This window comes from Salmo salar, chromosome ssa24, assembly GCF_905237065.1.
Source record: "Salmo salar chromosome ssa24, Ssal_v3.1, whole genome shotgun sequence".
Taxonomy (NCBI): domain Eukaryota; kingdom Metazoa; phylum Chordata; class Actinopteri; order Salmoniformes; family Salmonidae; genus Salmo; species Salmo salar.
This window is the reverse complement of record NC_059465.1, coordinates 7,815,001-7,834,982: the sequence shown is the minus strand read 5'-3', so window position 1 is coordinate 7,834,982 and position 19,982 is coordinate 7,815,001. Positions and strand designations below refer to the sequence as shown.

Genomic DNA, 19,982 nt, shown 5'->3' with positions numbered 1-19,982 from the left:
TCCATTTGCTCGCCAGAGGTAGCCTGACTGCCATTAGGTACAGAGATGAGATCCTCAGACCCCTTGTGAGACCATATACTGGTGCGGTTGGCCCTGGATTCCTCCTAATGCAAGACAATGATAGACCTCATGTGGCTGGAGTGTGTCAGCAGTTCCTGCAAGAGGAAGGCATTGATGCTATGGACTGGCCCGCCCGTTCCCCAGACCTGAATCCAACTGAGTACATCTGGGACATCATGTCTCGCTCCATCCACCAACGCCACGTTGCACCACAGACTGTCCAGGAGTTGGCGGATGCTTTAGTCCAGGTCTGGGAGGAGATCCCTCAGGAGACCATCCGCCACCTCATCAGGAGCATGCCCAGGCGTTGTAGGGAGGTCATACAGGCACGTGGAGGCCACACACACTACTGAGCCTCTTTTTGAGTTGTTTTAAGGACATTACATCAAAGTTGGATCAGCCTGTAGTGTGGTTTTCCACTTTAATTTTGAGTGTGACTCCAAATCCAGACCTCCATGGGTTGATAAATTGGATTTCCATTGATTATTTTTGTGTGATTTCGTTGTCAGCACATTCAACTATGTAAAGAAAAAAGTATTTAATAAGATTATTTCTTTCATTCAGATCTAGGATGTGTTGTTTAAGTGTTCCCTTTATTTTTTTGAGCAGTATATTAAAAAATATATCATCATGGCTGCCTCTCTCATGCATGAAGTTAACACATGCAGTACACCCTCTAGACTTAAGCTGCTATCGTTTCATCAGAGACCATATATGATCATTCCGATTGATTCACACTATGACAGATCATCAGTCAATGAACTCTATGAGCTTGGAGAGGCACTTCTCACTATCTTACCTGCTCTCCCTCTCTGCCTATCTGTCTGTCCGTGGGTATCATCATCATTGCCTCTCTCCTGAATTAAGTTAACACATGCAATACACCCTCTTGACCAGGGTTTCCCCAACTCGGTCCATGCGACCCCAAGGACTGTATGTCTTAGTTTTTGCCCTAGCACTACCCAGCTGATTCAAATAATCAACTAATCAACAAGGCTTTGGTCATTTGAATAAACTGTGTAGTGTTAGGGAAAAACTAAAACGTGCAACCCTTGAGTTCCCTAGAACCGAGTTTGGGAAACGCTGCCATAAGACCCCTCAGACTGAACTCTGGACCGCGAAGCCAGTTCCAATCCTTTTTTTTCATTATTCCCCTCTAATCAGGGACAGATTTAGACCTGGGACACCAGGTGGGTGTAATTAATTATCAGGAAGAACAGAAAACCATCAGGTTTGTAGTGTAAGAGTTGAATGCCCCTGCTGTAGACTAAGGATGGGCAACTTTGATGGGGGTCGGGGCCACAAAAAATCAGAACTCATCATGTGGGGCTGCAGTGGCTATCAGGTCTGATTACCCACATCCATACCCACACATGCAGTCAGAGTCGCCCCTAGCGTTTGGGGGCCCTAAATGAAATTTAGTTGGTGGTTAATTCTACTCCGGCCCATGAGACAAATGTCTTGCAATTTCCTGGAGAGAAATGTTTTCAGTTTTTAATATAATATCTGAGTGACAGTGACTAACAAAATCAATGGGGGCTCCCTGGTCGGTAATTCGACCATAATTACTACAAGTTTAGATAGCTGGCTAGACATGCATTTTTTTTAGCTGAGATGGCTAATTGAGTGACTCTCAGTGACTGACATAACAAGATAAAAACTGCTGATACACAACCACATTTTGAAATTGCACCTTGTGTATTCTACTATTGTAACTAAGAATTCCTAAAATGTTTAAAATTTGAATAATTGTGTGTGGGGCTGGGGGGGGGGGCATGTTACCTGCTTCTAACACTGGGGGGGGGGCTCCTACGCCCCTACACAGAGCAGACACACACACAGAGTAGACACAGACACACTGCAAACACATATACAGTGCATTCGGAAAGTATTCAGACCCCTTAACTTTTTCCACATTTTGTTACTTTACAGCCTTAACCAAAAATGTATTAAATCGTTTTTTTCCCCTCATTAATCTACACACTATACCCCATAATGACGTAGAAAAAACAATTAAAACACCTTTGGAATCGATTACAGCCTCAAGTCTTCTTGGGTATGATGCTACAAGCTTGGCACACCTGTTTGGGGAGTTTCTCCTATTCTTCTCTGCAGATCCTCTCAAGCTCTGTTAGGTTGGATGGGGAGCATCGCTGCACAGCTATTTTCAGGTCTGTTTGATCAGGTTCAAATCCATACTCTGGCTGGGCCACTCAAGGACATTAAGAGACTTGTCCTGAAGCCATTCCTGCGTTGTCTTGGCTGTTTTCTTAGGGTCGTTGTCCTGTTGGAAGGTGAACCTTCGCCCCCAGTCTGAGGTCCTGAGCACTCTGCAGAAAGTTTTCATCAAAGATCTCTTTGTACTTTGCTCCATTCATCTTTCCCCTTGATCCTGACTAGTTTCCCAGTCCCTGCCGCTGAAAACATCCCCACAACATGATGCTGCCACCACCATGCTACACCGTAGGGATGGTGCCAGGTTTCCTCCAGACGTGACGCTTGGCATTCAGGCCAAAGAGTTCAAACTTGGTTTCATCAGACCAGAAAATCTTTTCTCATGATCTGAGAGTCTTTAGGTGCCTTTTGGCAAACTCCAAGTGAGCTGTCATGTGCCTTTTACTGAGGAGTGGCTTCCGTCTGGCCACTCTAACATAAAGGCCTGATTGGTGGAGTGCTGCAGAGATGGTTGTCTTTCTGGAAGGTTCTCCCATCTCCACAGAGGAACTCTGGAGGTTTGTCAGAATGACCATCCGGTTCTTTGTCACCTACCTGACCAAGGCCCTTCTTCCCCGATTGCTCAGTTTGGCCTGGCGGCCAGCTCTAGGAAGAGTCTTGGTGGTTCCAAACTTCCTCCATTTAAGAATGATGGATGCCACTGTGTTTTTGGGGACCTTCAATGCGGCAGACAATTTTTTTTAACCTTCCCCAGATCTGTGCCTCGACACAATCCTGTCTCGGAGCTCTACCGGATAATTCCTTCAACCTCAGGGCTTGGTTTTTGCTCTGACATGAACTGTCAACTGTGGGACCTTATATAAACAGACTTGTGCCTTTCCAAATCATGTCCAATCAATTGAATTTACCACAGGTGGACTCCAATGAAGTTGTAGAAACATCTCAAGGATGATCAATGGAAACAGGATGCACCTGTGCTCAATTTCGAGTCTCATAGCAAAGGGTCTGAATACTTATGTAAATAAGGTATTACTCTTTTTCATTTTTAATACATTTGCAAACATAAAAAAAAAACAGTTTTTGCTTCGTCATAATGGGGTACTGTATGTAGATTGATGAGGGAAACAATTATTTAATCAATTTTAGAATAAGGCTGTAACGTAACAAAATTACAAAAAAGTGAAGGGGTCTGAATACTTTCCGAATGCACCGTACATTCACACACTCACACGCCAGGCATACACAGTCTCACCACACATACAGTCTGTTCTTGCATACAAGTAGCATACATGCTATTGGATGGATAGACACATGCAGATACACACTAGACTCTGAGCCACTGCCCTCCTCTTCTGTGTGTTATTAGTTGAGATAGTGGACTCAGTGGAGTTGTACCTCAACCTGCTGAGAACCATCTTTGACTTCAACGCCATCAAGAGCCTTCTGACAGGACCTGAACAGCTGAAGATACGCATAGACGCCATGAACGGAGGTAGGACAATACTAATAAAGACCAAAGTAGTTACAGTATTGTATCAGGTGCTTACCAGTGATTATATTGTATTGTGTTCTATTGTATTGTGTTGTATTGTGTTGTATTGTATTATATTCCATTGTATTATTTTCTATTATATTGTACTCTATTGTCAGTGATGGGTCTGTACGTGCGCCGTATCATGTGTGATGAGCTGGGGGCTCCTGCCAATGCTGCTGTCAACTGTGTCCCCATGGAGGACTTTGGGGGCCGGCCTCCAGAGCCCAACCTCACATACGCAGCCCCATTGGTTGATGCCATGAAGGGCGGAGACATTGGTTTCGGAGCTGCTTTCGATGCAGACGGGGTAAGACAGCTGAGGAGGAGAGGAACACTGCCTTCACAAAGTACAGTATTCACTTGACTTTTTCCACATTTTGTTGTGTTACAGCAGTGGTATTCAAACTCAGAGGGGACCCCATTTTTTTCCCACAACAATTTCTTGCGACCCCAACCCACCCAAAATCTAATGACACAATCTTAAAATAATTACATTTAGATTTTTACATCAACAAATAACATTAAATTCATAGCATTTTCAACTCTTATCAAAATGAAAAGAAACCAATAAATACATTAACTCAATCAAATTGTATGTTTCTAAAAACGTTTGCATATTGTCCCATACAATAATCTGTACTCTTAACTGTTATTTTTATTTTGGTGACCCCACTGCAGAACTCGACTTTGAATACTTTGTTAAAGCCGGAATTAAAAATGAATTAAATGTAGATTTTTTTTAAACTGGCCTACATGTAACTGTATAGCTTCCGTCCCTCGCCCCACCCCTACCTGGGCTTGAACCAGGGACTCTCTGCACACATCAACAACAGCCACCCTCGAAGCATCGTTACCCATCGCTCCACAAAAGCCGCGGCCCTTGCAGAGCAAGGGGAACAACTACTTCAAGGTCTCAGAGCGAGTGACGTCACCGATTGAAACACTATTAGCGCACACCCCACTAACTAGCTAGCCATTTCACATCGGTTACATACACACACTATAACACCATAATGTCAAAGTGGAATTATGTTTTTTTGAAATTCTTACAAATTAATTAATGAAAGCTGAAATGTCTTCAGTCAGTAAGTATTCAACCCCTTTGTTATGGCAACGCAAAAAAAATCTGCTTAACAACTCACATAATAAGTTGCATGGACTCAGTCTGTGTGCAAAACAGTGTTTAACATGATTTTTGAATGACTACCTCATCTATGTACCCCACACATACAATTATCTTTAAGGTCCCTCAGTCAAGCACTGAATTTTAAACACAGATTCAACCACAAAGACCAGGGAGGTTTTCCAATGCCTTGCAAAGGGCACCAAAGGACACCTATTGGTAGATGGGTAAAAATAAAAAAAGCAGACATTGAATAACCCTTTGAGCATGGTGAAGTTAATAATTATACTGTGGATGGTATATGAATACACTCAGTCACTACAAAGATACAGGCGTCCTTCCTAACTCAGTTGACGGGGAGGAGGGAAACCGCTCAGGGATTTCACCATGGAAACTTTAAAACAGTTACAGAGTTTAATGGCTGTGATAGGAGAAAACTGAGGATCGATCAACAACATTGTAGTTACTCCACAATACTAACTTAACTGATAGAGTGAAAAGAAGGACGCTTGTACAGAATAAAACATGCATCCTGATTTCAATAAGGCACTAAAGTAATACTGTAAAAAATGTATCAAAGCAATACATTTTTTGTCCTGAATACAAATCCAATACAACACATTACTGAGTACCACTCTCCATATTTTCAAGCATAGTGGTGGCTGCATCATGTTATGGGTATGCTTGTAATTGTTAAGGACTGGGGAGTTTTTCAGGATAAAAAAAATTACGGAATGGAGCTAAGCAAAGCCAAAATCCTTGAGGAAAACCTGGTTCTGTCTGCGTTCCACCAGACACAGGAAGATTAATTCACATTTCAGCAGAACAATAACCTAAAACGCAAGGCTAAATCTACAGTGGAGTTGCTGAGTGTCCGAGTTACAGTTTTGATTTAAATCTGCTTGAAAATCTATGGCGACCTGAAAATGGTTGTCTAGTACTGATCAACAACCAATTTGACAGAGCTTGAATAACGTGTGGAAAGCTTTTAGAGACTTACCCAGAAAGACTTAGAGCTGTAATCACTGCCACAAAGCGATTATATACATTTCTATACATTTGCAGAAAATTCTAAAAACATGTTTTCACTTCGTCATTATGGGGTATTGTTTGTAGATGTGTGAGAGAAAAATCTATTTATTCCATTTTGATTTCAGGCTGTCACACAATAAAGTGTGGAATATATCAAGGGGTATGAATACTTTCTGAAGGCACTGTGTAATATACAAAGTACTACAATACACTTTCAGGGGAGTTGATAAGGACGTTTGATGAGCATGTTTGATTCTGCTTAAATGGGTGGTGTTCACACTTTTGGGACTATTCCATTGGTTCCATGGCAGCAAGCCAAATCAAGCATGTTTAAAGTATTTGAAAAAAAACAAGAACTTGACCTATGTAGACCCAGGTCTGCTATCTAATGGGAACTTGGAATTGCCTTTGTTTGTTTTTGTCTGCATTTATTTCCTTGTCAATAGCAGGATGTTAGGCAATGGGACCAGCTAATATCTGTGACAGACATCTCTTTTTTTCCCACAACATCTCACATAGTAATTTGTACCAGCGCCACGCTCACGTACATTAGCCTAACTCAATTACCGGGCCTAGCATCAGGAGAATTATGTCACTCTTTTGTGTTCCATTGGAGCCCTCTCCCAGTGCTTACAGTGCTGCATCTTAGTAGGAAGGAGTGTGTCCATACATTTGATTTGATTGGGAGAGATGCAATTAAAACAACCGTGTATCAACTGGTAGGGATGGGAGTACCAGTTAGAGTTACAGCAAATATTTATCTTTAATTAGTGGAGGATTAGATTAGGTATTTATTGGTTATGCATTGATTATTTCTTCATGTATTGCTGTATGGTTGATGAGTGTATGTATTGCAGGACCGGTATATGATCCTGGGTGAGAATGGTTTCTTTGTGAACCCTTCAGACTCCTTGGCTGTTATGGCGGCCAACCTCTCCTGTATCCCCTACTTCAGACAGCTGGGACTAAAGGGCTTCGCTAGGAGTATGGCTACCAGCACTGCCTTAGACAGGTAGGACACACACACACACACACCAATATCCCTATACCCTGTTTGTGGCTGCTGGAGAAAATGCTCCACATGACTTTTCCATTTTTCAACACCTCTTCACCTTAGCCTCATCATTCTCCCTCCCCCCCACCTCCGTCTCTCTCTCTCTCTCTCTCTCTCTCTCTCATCCCTTTCTCATCCCTCTCTGTCTTTCATCCCTATGTCTCCCACTCTTGCGAACCCCAATCCACACACACACACACACACACACACACACACACACACACACACACACACACACACACACACACACACACAGAGAGCATCTGCCTATAAATACAGCCCAAAGGCCCCCACACTGAGACATAAGAGCAGTGGTGACTGAGACGGTGTGATCAGGGGGTCAGTAATGTACATTAACATTGTGTGTGTGTGTGTGTGTGTGTGTGTGTGTGTGTGTGTGTGTGTGTGTGTGTGTGTGTGTGTGTGTGTGTGTGTGTGTGTGTGTGTAACTCTGGCCCCTGACCCTCTCTTCTCTTGAGAGTTGGTGGACTCATCACGGTCCTGTTAATGCTGGCAGCCATGGAGGAAATGAGCTCACTCCCCAAGCTCATATCTCAAGGGGCCGCAGCCGCTATCGCTAACCCTAGGTCACGTGTGAGGTCATTGATGGCCCCCCCCCCATCATTGATGGCCCTCTCGCCGTGGAACTGATCTCACGCGCACCTATGTACAGTATACACACACACGCATACGCGCGCGCACACAAAAGAGGGAGAAGTCAGGGGATTAGCAGAGTAATTTGAATAACAAGACAATCCATTTTCAAGCCCTCATCCTGTCCATGAACTAAATCTGTACTATATTATAGAAAGTCAAAAGGGAAAACGGTGTACACGTACCTACTTCGGTTGCACAGGTAACTAACCACCGTACCATCTCCCTCCTCCTCCAATTTAACGTAGACAGGGTTATCCTCATCACCTGATGAACGAGAGACGGGGCTATGTCTTCTGATATAGAAACATCATGGACACATTGATGACTGCAATGTCCTGTTCCAAAACACACTGTGTCCGATCTTCATGAGTCCCACAAGGTCATCCAACACCGATTACAGTTTTTTACTAATTTCAGAACCTTGTGGTCATTTTTCAAAACTCTAGACACAAAACTCAAAACGGTCATCACTTGTAACAAAGGCCATCCAATGTTCAAAACATTGCATTGTGCATTCATATCTTTAAAGAAACCTTGCACTTGCAGAATCATTGGTTCAAATAACTCATTTATCATGAAATACCATAGGAACATTCATTCAGATCACCCACACACGACACCAATAGTTTCACTGTGTAGTTGTTCGTACAATCATTAAATATTGTAGTACAAAATATGTGATACATGTTTCATTATGCTACTACACGTAAATACATCACTGTAAAAGGACTAGTAGAGAGAATACTACAGACACAGTGGAATCATTGAACAAAATATGAAATGTATTGATGAAATACAATAAAATCACAACATAGGTTCTTTTGAATCAAAAGCAAAAGTAATTAGCTACAAAAAAAGAAAAAATAGTTAAAGGTCAACTGCAGTGTTCCTCACCTGGCTTACTGTAAAAAGCTAAACAAAGGGTTGATTACTGTACTTCTATATTTCCCTCAACCCTGTCTTGTGGATTTGGCCACAGGTTCTCATCCACATCGTAATTTATGTTTTAATTAGCCAAACATCTTGAGAAGAATCTTCGGGCATGGCGAATCCAGGCCTGACACTGGTCTGCCGTTATGTCCTTGCATGCGTCATCCATGGCCTGGAGAAGGGTGGCTTGTTCGTGAGGGCGCCTATCATATACCTTCCACCTCCATGTGGAGAAAGAATCCTCAATCGGGTTAAGGAAAGGAGAGTATGGGGGTAAGTACAGGGTGGTAAATTGTGGATGGGCCTGAAACCATGCTTGCACCATTTGAGCATGGTGGAATCCGACATTATCCCACACAATGACATAGGTCACGCCATCAGCTCTACAGACCTGATTTAGCTCATCAAGGAAGGTTACAAGGAGGCCAATGAAATTCCGACCTCTCCTCCTTGTCTTGGCCAGGTTGAAGCCTGCCTCATCGAAAAAGAGGAATTTGTGATGGTTTTCGTCAGCATCCAGCTCCATCACCCTCTAAAAATACATTTTGGAAAGACAATGACTGATTACAATGATGTAGAATTTTGGGGGAATTTTTCACAACAGGCATCTTGAAACTGAACATACCTGAACGTACTCAGTCCTCAGTTGCTTCACTCTGTCTGCATTTCTTTCTAAAGGCACACGGTATAGCTGTTCTAGTCGGCAAACTTATGGCTTCCACATTGTTGAACATGTCGTCATTGTCCAAGATGTGCTGACGAATTTCTGTAAGGTGAATATCATTTCTGGCCCGAACCAAATTGACCACAGCCCACTCTTGTTGGTCAGTCAGAATTTTGCCTCTGCCTCCCCTATTTGGCCAAGTCTCAATTCTGCGGGGAAAATTACAGTAAGAACACATTTAGTCACATCACCTACTCTGTGGTACACATTGGCATGTAGTATACAGTCATTTGACAATTGAGAGTAGCCTAATGTTTAGTGCATGCCGAAGAGTCACCGGTTCTCATTGCGGAAAGTTCTGATGATTGAGGCCACGGTTGATCTTCTGAGGTTTGGTTGAATCATTGTAGCTGCCTCAGTCATTGTCGTGCCATGATTTACCACATGGTCTTCAACTATTGCTCGGATTTCATTGGACACTCTTTGCTGTTGCTGCCGCTGTCTTGGTCCGTGGCCTTGTCCTCTACCACGTTCCCCCAGACCTCTCAAACGAGGCCCACGACCACCTCTCAGAAGGGGTGCTTGTCCCCTGCCATTCCTTTGACCACCACGTCTTTCTCGTCTTCCTCCACCCACTGCTTGACCTCTCTTGTGACCTGGATCACCTGCCGGCTCCATGTTATCGCTGTGTTGTTGTAGGTGGATACCACTCATTTCACTATATACTCGTACCACAATGTGATATCAATCATCAGTAACGAGTTGGCAGTATTGGAAAAGCAATTACAAGGGCCTGCATACATACACTTTATTAGGTACAGCTGCATGTTAACGCAAATATCCTGCTCCTTCGAACAGCGATTCAAGTGGCTGCCTGCAACTCAATATATAGAGTATATAGAGTAGAGAGCTTTAGTTGCTGTTCGACCAAACGTTAGAACGGGCAAGATGCGTAATCTAAGCAACTTTGACCGTGGTATGATTGTTTGTGCCACACATGGTGGTTCCAGCATCTCAGAAACAGCTGCCCTCCTGGGATTTTTACACACTACAGTCTCCAGAGTTTACAGAGAATGGTGCGATAAACAAAACACATTCAGTGAGCGGCATTTCTGTGGGCAAAAACACATTGTCAATGAGAGAGGTCAGAGGAGAACGTCCAGACTTATTCAAGCTAACAAAAAGGCCACAAATACTCAAATAACAGCTGTTTAAAACAGTGGTGTGCAGAAGGGCATCTCTTAACGTACAACACCGTGAATAATTCAGGCTGTTGTGGAGGCAAAAGGGGGTCCTACCCAGTACTAGATAGATGTACCTAATAAAGTGTACAGTAATGTCAGATCTGAAAACATGGTCTGGAAAAGTGGTACATGGGACCATAGAAACAGTGTCTGATAAAGAATGATGATGAAATATTACATCCATAGATAATGTAGTCCAATTGGTTCATGTTCCACGGTAATTGGTGTCAATGGATCTCGTTATCCTGAAACTTTCATGATCTAAACATGGAATATTGTTCGTCAGTTTCCATAAAACTATGGATTAAGAATAATGCAACAGTTACTTATCATTTTGAGCAGTTGTATCAGTTGATAGTTAGATCATTGTAATGAAATGAATAGACAGTCATCTCAGATGTAGTGTGTGAATTTCATTTTGAAATGGTAATACTTTGATGTTAAGTTGTGTCATTTTGAACAGATGATTTTAGTTCAATGAACAAATTATCTTATCTTTATGTGTATTGTATCCAAGCAATTGGAAAAAGTGTTAGAGTTTTGAAAGTTGTGCATTTTGATCACTGGTTGTGAGTTTTGTGTCTAGAGTTGTGAAAAATGACATCAAGGTTCTGAAATTAGTGCCAAAGTGATTGTAAAAAACTGTAATACACACACGCCCATATGACACACACACTGGTTGATTCCTGTACTGTATCGGTACCTGTGGCAGTGTATCTCCATGGTGTTGTGTTATTTAGTGAGTGCTGGAGAGCTTTATGATGGCCCCAGCCCAGTAGTATGCCCTTTAAGGAGTGTGAGAGCAACCATGCTCTATCTATCTATCTATCTGTGTGTGTGTGTGTGTGTGTGTGTGTGCGCGCGTGCGTGCGTGCGTGTGTGCGTGTGAATGCTTGCGTGTATATATGCAGTCTTGTGTGTATGTGCCTGTGTCTGTCAGTGTATACATGTATATTTGTGTGATTGGTGTGTGTGTGTGTGTGTGTGTGTGTGTGTGTGTGTGTGTGTGTGTGTGTGTGTGTGTGTGTGTGTGTGTGTGTGTGTGTGTGTGAGAGAGAGAGTGTGTGCGCAAGCGAGGGAAGCCCTATGTTTCTGCAGTGAGGGAAGGGAAGGTGGGAAAGGAAACATCTGCCGCTGCTTTGGCCACTCCAGGGAGGGGGGGTGGGAGGAGAGAGGGAGGAGGAAGAGGGGAGGAGGGGTTTGGCTGGGCCACTGTTCTGCCTGTTACTAGGATAAACCAGTGAAAAACAAGGCCTTTTTAAAAAGTTTAAATTCTGTCTCCCTGATTTTTGTACTGGGATAAGTGTGTGTTTGTGTGTGTGTTTGTGTCTGTGTGTATGTGTGTGGGGGGTAGGGTCGGGTCTGTGTGTGTGTGTGCGCTCGTCTATGTATCTGCGTTTATGTGGGTCTCATCTATAAGACTGGAAAGTGACGCTAGTCGCCAGGGAGACATTGCTGAGCCCAGCACCTGTTGCGAAAATCACCCCGATCATCCTTCTCTGTCCTCCTGAACCTGAGGAGAGGGACAACAGGATATATGGAGGACATTCAGGAGACCAGATCCATCTAGTCCCATCTAACATCACTGTTGGCTTAATGATGCCATCTTAGCAACAGGATATGGGCTTTAGGTGTTCTATACATTATACACACATCCAGGTGCTGGCATTAAGGAACATGATTATATGACATGGAAAATGGATTGTGTCATTGGATGGATTGTATATGTTAGTTAATGATATAGGTAGTAGTACTCATTTAAATAGTAGTCTTAGACAATGTCTGTTACAGTGAGGGAACAGTGTAAACATGCAGAAGACGGTTGGTTCTTACTGACCCTAATGTCCCTGGGCCAAACTGTCCATCTTCTCCGCACGTCTCCAGTAACACTCATCTGCCAACATCCCTCCTTTCTGGCAAAGACTGCTGGGAAAGAGGCTGTTTTCATTGTGAACATGGAGGGAGTGAGAGAAAGAGAGAGAGGGAGAAGGGAGGGAGGGAGGGACGGAGAAAGAGAGGAGTGGGGAGAGAAATGGAGAGAGAGAGAGAGAGCCAGAGAAGGAGAGAGAGAGCCAGAGAAGGAGAGAGAGAGCCAGAGAAGGAGAGAGAGAGCCAGAGAAGGAGAGAGAGGAGAGAGAGAGACGGAAGGAAGAGAGAGATGGTGTAGGAGAGGGAGAGAAAGAAGTAGTGCTCACCCAAGTGTCCATTTGTAACATATCTTTTTACACTGGAGAGAGATTTAACGAGCAGAGAGATATCAGCCTCGAGTAGTTTGATTGACAGTTGGACATGAGCCTGCTTCTCAGATACAGGCCCAAATAGCTCTCAGTAGAATTTAACTACTGTGTTTACTTCTCCTAGTCAACAACTTTATGGAAATACAACTATCATACTGAAGAAAGAACAGGTTTTTGTAATTATAGTTATAAGAGGACATTTTACGATAAATCTTTGTGTTACTGAGCGGAAAATGAGGATGATTGCATCTGGAGTACAAGATACATGTTAATTAAATGACTATAAAGCTTTTGTCTCTGTATGTGTCTTCCAAGCCTTTCCTGACAGCTGAATCAGGACACACCCATGTGAGGAGTAATACTGGTCTAAAAACTATCTGTGTACCGATATCGGCTATCATCACCGAAGTCCGTTTTTGAAAACAGTTGCTGTTCCCAGTTGGGTTTAACTGAAAGCATGAAGGGAGTCAACCCAACCAACAAGCAACTGTCCATTTCCCTTTAGAGTTTGCCTATTGAGACAATTGACAACGTTGCTAAAGCATTGCTGGAATGTTTGGGGAATGTAATGTGTCAGCTGTGAGCTCGTGTCAGGTTGTTTCGTGTGTGTCAGCTCTGAAGGCGTTTTGTGCTTATGTTATGTTGTTGTCAGGTTGTGGTCAGGGCACAGCTGGTGCGAGCGTTAAGCCCTAGAAAAGCACCACATTCCCTCAGCGCTGTTATGATGTCGTGGAAAACAAACAACTTTTTCCCAACATCCCCCCTATCGTTGCCCCAACATCCCCCTAACGTTGCAGCAACGTTCTGCATGACCAGGGCCGTGCCGGGTGCTTGTGTTGGCTGCAGACATGCAAATGAAACGTCAACAGTGAGTCAAAGGTTCAGAGTTTCCATTTTCTTGTTGGAACGCCAGGCTTTCTGTTCCAGAGCCATTCCCTGAGGGAAATAAAAAGGCTTCACACACACAAACACTGTGGGTTTATTTCACGGTGCAGACAACATCTCAACGTCTCACCCACCAGGATATCACCCCCTCTGAATTCCAATTGAATTCCACAATCCAGCATTCAGCATCTGGAATTGAAGTGCAATGTGTTCAGCAGTGTTTCCAACTTGGGATCAGCAAACAGTTCTGTTAGTTGCATGTTCTTTTAAATGACTTATTTGTGATGGAAGACGGAAATAATAATAGTCACCCATCAAATCAAATGAAATTGTATTGGTCACATACACGTGTTTAGCAGATTTTATTGCGGGTGTAGCGAAATGCTTGTGTTTCTAGCTCCAACAGTGCAGCAATATCTAACAAGTAATATCTAACAATTTCCCAACAATACACACAAATCTAAGTAAAGCAATGGAATTAAGAATATATAAATATTTGGGCGAGCAATGTCAGAGCGGCATAGACTAAGATACAGTAGAATAGAATAGAATATAGTATATACATAAAAGATTAGTAATTATTAAAGTGACTAGTGTTCCATTACTAAAGTGGAGAGTGATTTCAAGACTTTTTACAGTATATAAGGCAGCAGCCTCCAATGTGCTAGTGATGGCTATTTAATAGTCTGTTGGCCTTGAGATAGAAGCTGTTTTTAGTCTCTCGGTCCCAGCTTTGATGCACCTGTACTGACCTCGCCTTCTGGATGATAGCGGGGTGAACAGGCAGTGGCTTGGGTGGTTGTTGTCCTTGATGATCTTTTTGGCCTTCCTGTGACATCGGGTGCTGTAGGTGTCCTGGAGGGCAGGTAGTTTGCCCCCGGTGATGCGTTGGGCAGACCGCACCACCCTCTGGAGAACCCTGCGGTTGCGGGCGGTGCAGTTGCCGGACCCGACGGTGATACAGCCCAACAGGATGTTCTCAATTGTGCATCTATAAAAGTTTGTGAGGGTTTTAGGTGCCAAGCCAAATTTCTTCAGCCTCCTGAGGTTGAAGAGGCGCTGTTGCACCTTCTTCACCACACTGTCTGTATGGGTGGACCATTTAAGTTTGTCAGTGATGTGTACGCCGAGGAACTTGAAGCTTTCCAATTTCTCCACTGCAGTCCCTTCGATGTGGATAGGTGGGTGCTCCCTCTGCGGTTTCCTGAAGTCCACGATCAGCTCCTTTGTTTTGTTGACGTTGAGTGAGAGGTTATTTTCCTGGCACCACACTCCCAGGGCCCTCACCTCCTCCCTGTAGGCTGTCTCATCATTGTTGGTAATCAGGCCTACTACTGTTGTGTCGTCTGCAAACTTGATGATTGAGTTGGAGGCGTGTATGGCCACTCAGTCATGGGTGAACAGGGAGTACAGGAGGGGGCTGAGCACGCCAATGGCGACAGCTAATCATCCTGGGGTCCAACACATAACAAAAAATACATTACTGACAAAAGACTTTACAATTTACATAAACATTAACATGTAGTATGTGTGTGGATCAGTTACACCTACAGTGTATTCGGAAGTATTCAGAACCCTTTACTTTTCCCACATTTTGTTAATTTACAGCCTTATTCTAAACCGTATTAAAGACCACGTAATGACAAAGCAAAAAGAGGTTTTTAGAAATGTTTGCAAATGTATTAAAAATAAAAAACAGAAATATCTTATTTACACAAGAATTCAGACCCTTTGCTATGAGACTCGAAATTGAGCTCAGGTGCATCCTGTTTCCATTGATCATCCTTGAGATTTTTCTACAACTTGGTTGGAATCCACCTGTGGTAAATTCAATTGTTAGGACATGATTTGGAAAGGCACAAATAATATATATAAGATATATAAGATCCCACAGTTGACAGTGCCTGTCAGAGCATCAACCAAGCCATGCATTTGAAGGAATTGTCCATAGAGCTGCGAGACAGGATTGTGTCAAGGCACAGGTTCTGCAGCATTGAAGGTCCTGAAGAACCCAGTGGCCTCCATCATTCTTAAATGGAAGAAGTTTGGAACCACCAAGACTCTTCCTAGAGCTGGCTGCCTGGCCAAACTGGGTAATTGTGGGAGAAGGGCCTTGGTCAGTGACCAAGAACCAGATGGTCACTCTGACAGAGGTTCAGAGTTCCTCTGTGGAGATGGGAGAACCTTCCATAAGGACAACCATCTCTGCAGCATTCCACCAATCAGACCTTTATGGTAGAGTGGCGAGACAGAAGCCACTCCTCAGTAAAAGGCACGGCAGCCCGCTTGGAGTTTGCCAAAAAGGCACCTAAAGGACTCTCAGACCATGAGAAACAAGATTCTCTGGTCTGATAAAACCAAGATTTGGCCTGAATTCCAAGCGTCACGTCTGGAGGAAACCTGGTCCCATCCCTATGGTGAAGCATGGTGGTGGCAGCATCATGCTGTGGGGAGGTTATTCAGCGGCAGGGACTGGGAGACTAGTCAACAGGTAAGGATCGAGGAAAAGATTAATAGAGCAAAAGCTCAAGTCTGTAATCGCTGCCAAAGGTGCTTCAACAAAATAAGTTAAGGGTCTGTGTCACGGTCGTCGTATGTAATGGACCAAGGCGCAGCTGGTTGAGTGCTCATATTAAACTTTTATTGACGGTTCCCGTGCTACACCCCCCCCCCCCCCTCCCCAATCCTCCTACTGTGGAGGTGGCTCAGGCTCTGGCCTTAGTCCCCCACCTAACCTGTCCACCCCCGCTGAATACCTCGGGTTGAAGCGCGGCGCTGTAGACCTCGGGCTGAAGCGCTTCACTGTAGACCTCGGGCTGAAGGGCGACTCTGGGAGCTCCGGACTGTAGGGCGACTCTGGGAGCTCCGGACTGTAGGGCGACTCTGGGAGCTCCGGACTGTAGGGCGACTCTGGGAGCTCCGGACTGTAGGGCGACTCTCTCGGCTCCGGACTATAGGCCGACTCTCTCGGCTCCGGACTGTAGGCCGTCTCTCTCGGTTCCGGACTGTAGGCCGTCTCACTCGGTCCCGAACTGTAGGCCGTCTCTCTCGGTTCCGGACTGTGGGCCGTCTCTCTCGGTTCCGGACTGTGGGCCGTCTCTCTACGGGGCAATGTCGCCGGAAGCTCTAGACGGGGCACTGTCGCCGGACACTCTGGACGAGGCACTGTCGCCGGACACTCTGGACGGGGCACTGTTGCCAGACACTCTGGACGGGGCACTGTCACTGGACACTCTGGACGGGGCACTGTTGCCGGACACTCTGGATGAGGACTGCGCACTGAAAGCCTGGTGCGTGATGCTGGCTTTGGAAATGCCAGACTGGAAACACGCACCTCAGGGCTAGTGCGAGGAGCAGGAGTAGGACGTGCTGGACTGGGCTGACGCACTGGAGGCCTGGTGCGTAGGGCTGGTACTGGAGGTACCAGACTGGAGACACGCACCCCAAGGCTAGTGCGAGGAGCGGGCACAGGACGTGCTGAACTGGGCTGGCGCACTGGAGGCCTGGTGCGTGGTGCTGGCTTTGGAGACACCAGACTGGATACACGCACCTCAGGGCTAGTGCAAGGAGCGGGAACAGGATACACTGGGCCGTGAAGGCGCACTGGCGGTCTCGAGCGCAGTACTGGCACCACCCTTACTGGCTGGATGCCCGCTTCCCCCTGGCAAATGCGGGATGCTGGCACCGCGCACACCGGCCTGTGAATGCTTGGCCTCGACGCCATGCGCATCACCCCATAGCACGGGGCCTGACCAGTAACATGCTGCCTCCAGTAAGCACGGGGAGTTGGCTTGGGGCTTAACCCTGGCCCAGCCAAACTACCCGTGTGCCCCCCCCCCAAAAGCATTTATTGGGGCTGCCTCTCAGGCTTCCATGCCAGTCGTGTTCCAATATAACAGTCCCGGTCCTCTCCAGCCTTCCTCCATGGTCCCTCTCCGACTAAAATCTCCTCCCAAGTCCATGACTCAAAATAAGTTCTGTAACGGTCGTTGTATGTAATGGACCAAGGCGCAGCGGGTTGAGTGCTCATATTAAACTTTTATTGAACACTAAATAAACAAAACAACAAAACGAACGAACGCACAGTATTGCAGGCTAAACACAGCAGTGCAAAAACAACTTCCCACAAAGGACAGGTGAAAACAGGGCTACCTAAGTATGACTCCCAATCAGCAACAACGATGTACAGCTGTTCCTGATTGAGAGCCATACCAGGCCAACGCAAAGAAATACACAACATAGACAGAGCATAGAAATACAAAACGTAGAACATAACCAAAAACCCCAGAATACAAAAAAAAAACATCCCTCTAGATAAACACATATCCCAACAAACCCCGAACCACATAAAACAAACACCCCCCTGCCACGTCCTGACCAAACTACAATAACAAATAACCCCTTTACTGGTCAGGACGTGACAGCCTGAATACTTATGGAATGAAATATTTCTGTTTTATTTTTTTTGTAAACATTTGCAAAAAAATCTAAAACCTGTTTTTTAAACCAGATTTGCTGATCACTTGCACTATATAAGATGGAAGAGAGTTCCATGCATTCATGGCTCTGTATAATTTTGTACACTTTCTTGAATTTGTTCTGGACCTGGAGACTGTAAAAAGACCCCTGGTGGCATGTCTGGTGTGTCACGGATCCCTCCGGAACTTTCATTACGCACACCTGGCCCCTATTCCCAGTGATTGTATTTGTATACATGTGCCCTTTGTTCACCATGGTGCTGTCAATTATTGTTACTATGTCCGTTGGTGCGTGTGAGTACCTGTGCTGTGTGTTTTGGCTTTCGTGCCATTGTGGATTGCGCAGATGATTACGGGTCTCGTCCCATGGGTTAATCATTGTGCGTGTGTGTTATTTATTCCAGGTACTCCTCGCTCTTTTGTTTTGGGTTTCTACCCTGTGTTTTGTTACGTGTTTGTTTGGTCTTCATCCCCGTGCCTTTACACGGCACGCCGTAATTTGGGCAAAATAAAAAACGCTATTATGCATTCCTGCGCTTGTCTCCCGAATAATTTATGCCAATGTGACATGGTGGGGTAAGTGTGTGTACCAGTGCTGTGTGTAAGTTGACTTTTCAAACAATTTGGAATTTCCAACACATTCATGTTTCTTATAAAAACAAGAAGTGACACAGTCAGTTTTTCCTCAACTCTTAGCCAAGAGAGACTGGCATGCATAATATTAATATTATCCCTCTGGTTACAATGAAGAGCAAGACGTACCGCTCTGTTCTGGGCCAGCTACAGCTTAACCAGGTCTTTCTTTGCTGTACTTGACCATATGACTGGACAATAATCAAGACAAGAAAAAACTAGACACTACAGGACTTGCTTTGTGGAGTGTGGTGTCAAAAAAGCAGAGCATTTCTTTATTACCGACAGACCTCTCCTCATCTTTACAACCATTGAATCTATATGTTTTGACCATGACAGTTTACAATCTAAGGTAACACCAAGTAATTTAGTCTCCTCAACTTGTTTAACAGCCACACCATTCCTTCCCCGATTCAGCTGAGGTCTAGAACTTAGGGAATGATTTGTACCAAATACCATTCTCTTAGTTTTAGAAATGTTCATGACCAGTTTATTAGTGGCCACCCATTCCATAACAGACTGCAACTCTTTGTTAAGGATTTCCGTGACTTCATTAGCTGAGGTTGCTGATGCATATATGGTTAAATCATCAGCATACATGGACACACATGCTTTATTTAATGCCATTGGTAAAAATAGAAAAGAGTAGAGAGCCTAGAGAGCTTCCCTGCGGTACACCACACTTTACATGTTTGACATTAGAGAAGCTTCCATTAAAGAAAACCCTCTGAGTTCTATTAGATAGCTCTGAATCCATGATATGGCAGAGGTTGAAAAGCCATAACACATATGTTTTCTCAACAGGTTATGAACAATAATATCAAAGTCTGCACTAAAATTTAACAGTACAGCTCCCACAATCTTCTTACTTTCAATTTCTTTCATTCAATCATCAGTCTTTTACGTCAGTGCAGTACACATTGACTGCCCTTCTCTCTGCCCTTCTCTCATTTGTTTACAATTAAGTGCTGTAGCTCCCAAGTGGCGCAGCGGTCTAAGGCACTGCATCTCAGTGCTAGAGGTGTCACTACAGACCCTGGTTCAATTCCAGGCTGTATCCCAACCGGCTGTGATTGGGAGTCCCATAGGGCGGCGCACAATTAGCCAAGTGTTGTCCGGGGTAGGCCGAAATAAGAATTTGTTCTTAACTGACTTGCCTAGTTAAATAAAGGTTAAGTAAAAAATGAATACAGAGAAGCATTGTTGGTCAAACACATTTTTTTCTAAGAGCCGGCAGCAAGCTGATAGGTCTGCTGTTAGAACCAATAAAGGCTGC

At 44.5% G+C, this 19,982-nt stretch overlaps 1 protein-coding gene across 1 annotated transcript in view; it reads left to right on the top strand.

Annotated features, from left to right (window-relative positions):
- pgm5 (phosphoglucomutase 5) overlaps positions 1 to 19,982 on the top strand; it is a 49,133-nt gene that overhangs the window by 8,574 nt on the left and 20,577 nt on the right. Inside the window, exons 4-6 of the mRNA XM_014171055.2 lie at positions 3,602 to 3,727; positions 3,886 to 4,076; positions 6,782 to 6,936. Of these exons, the coding sequence (XP_014026530.1) occupies positions 3,602 to 3,727; positions 3,886 to 4,076; positions 6,782 to 6,936 (472 nt within the window). The remainder of the gene's footprint in view (positions 1 to 3,601; positions 3,728 to 3,885; positions 4,077 to 6,781; positions 6,937 to 19,982) is intronic.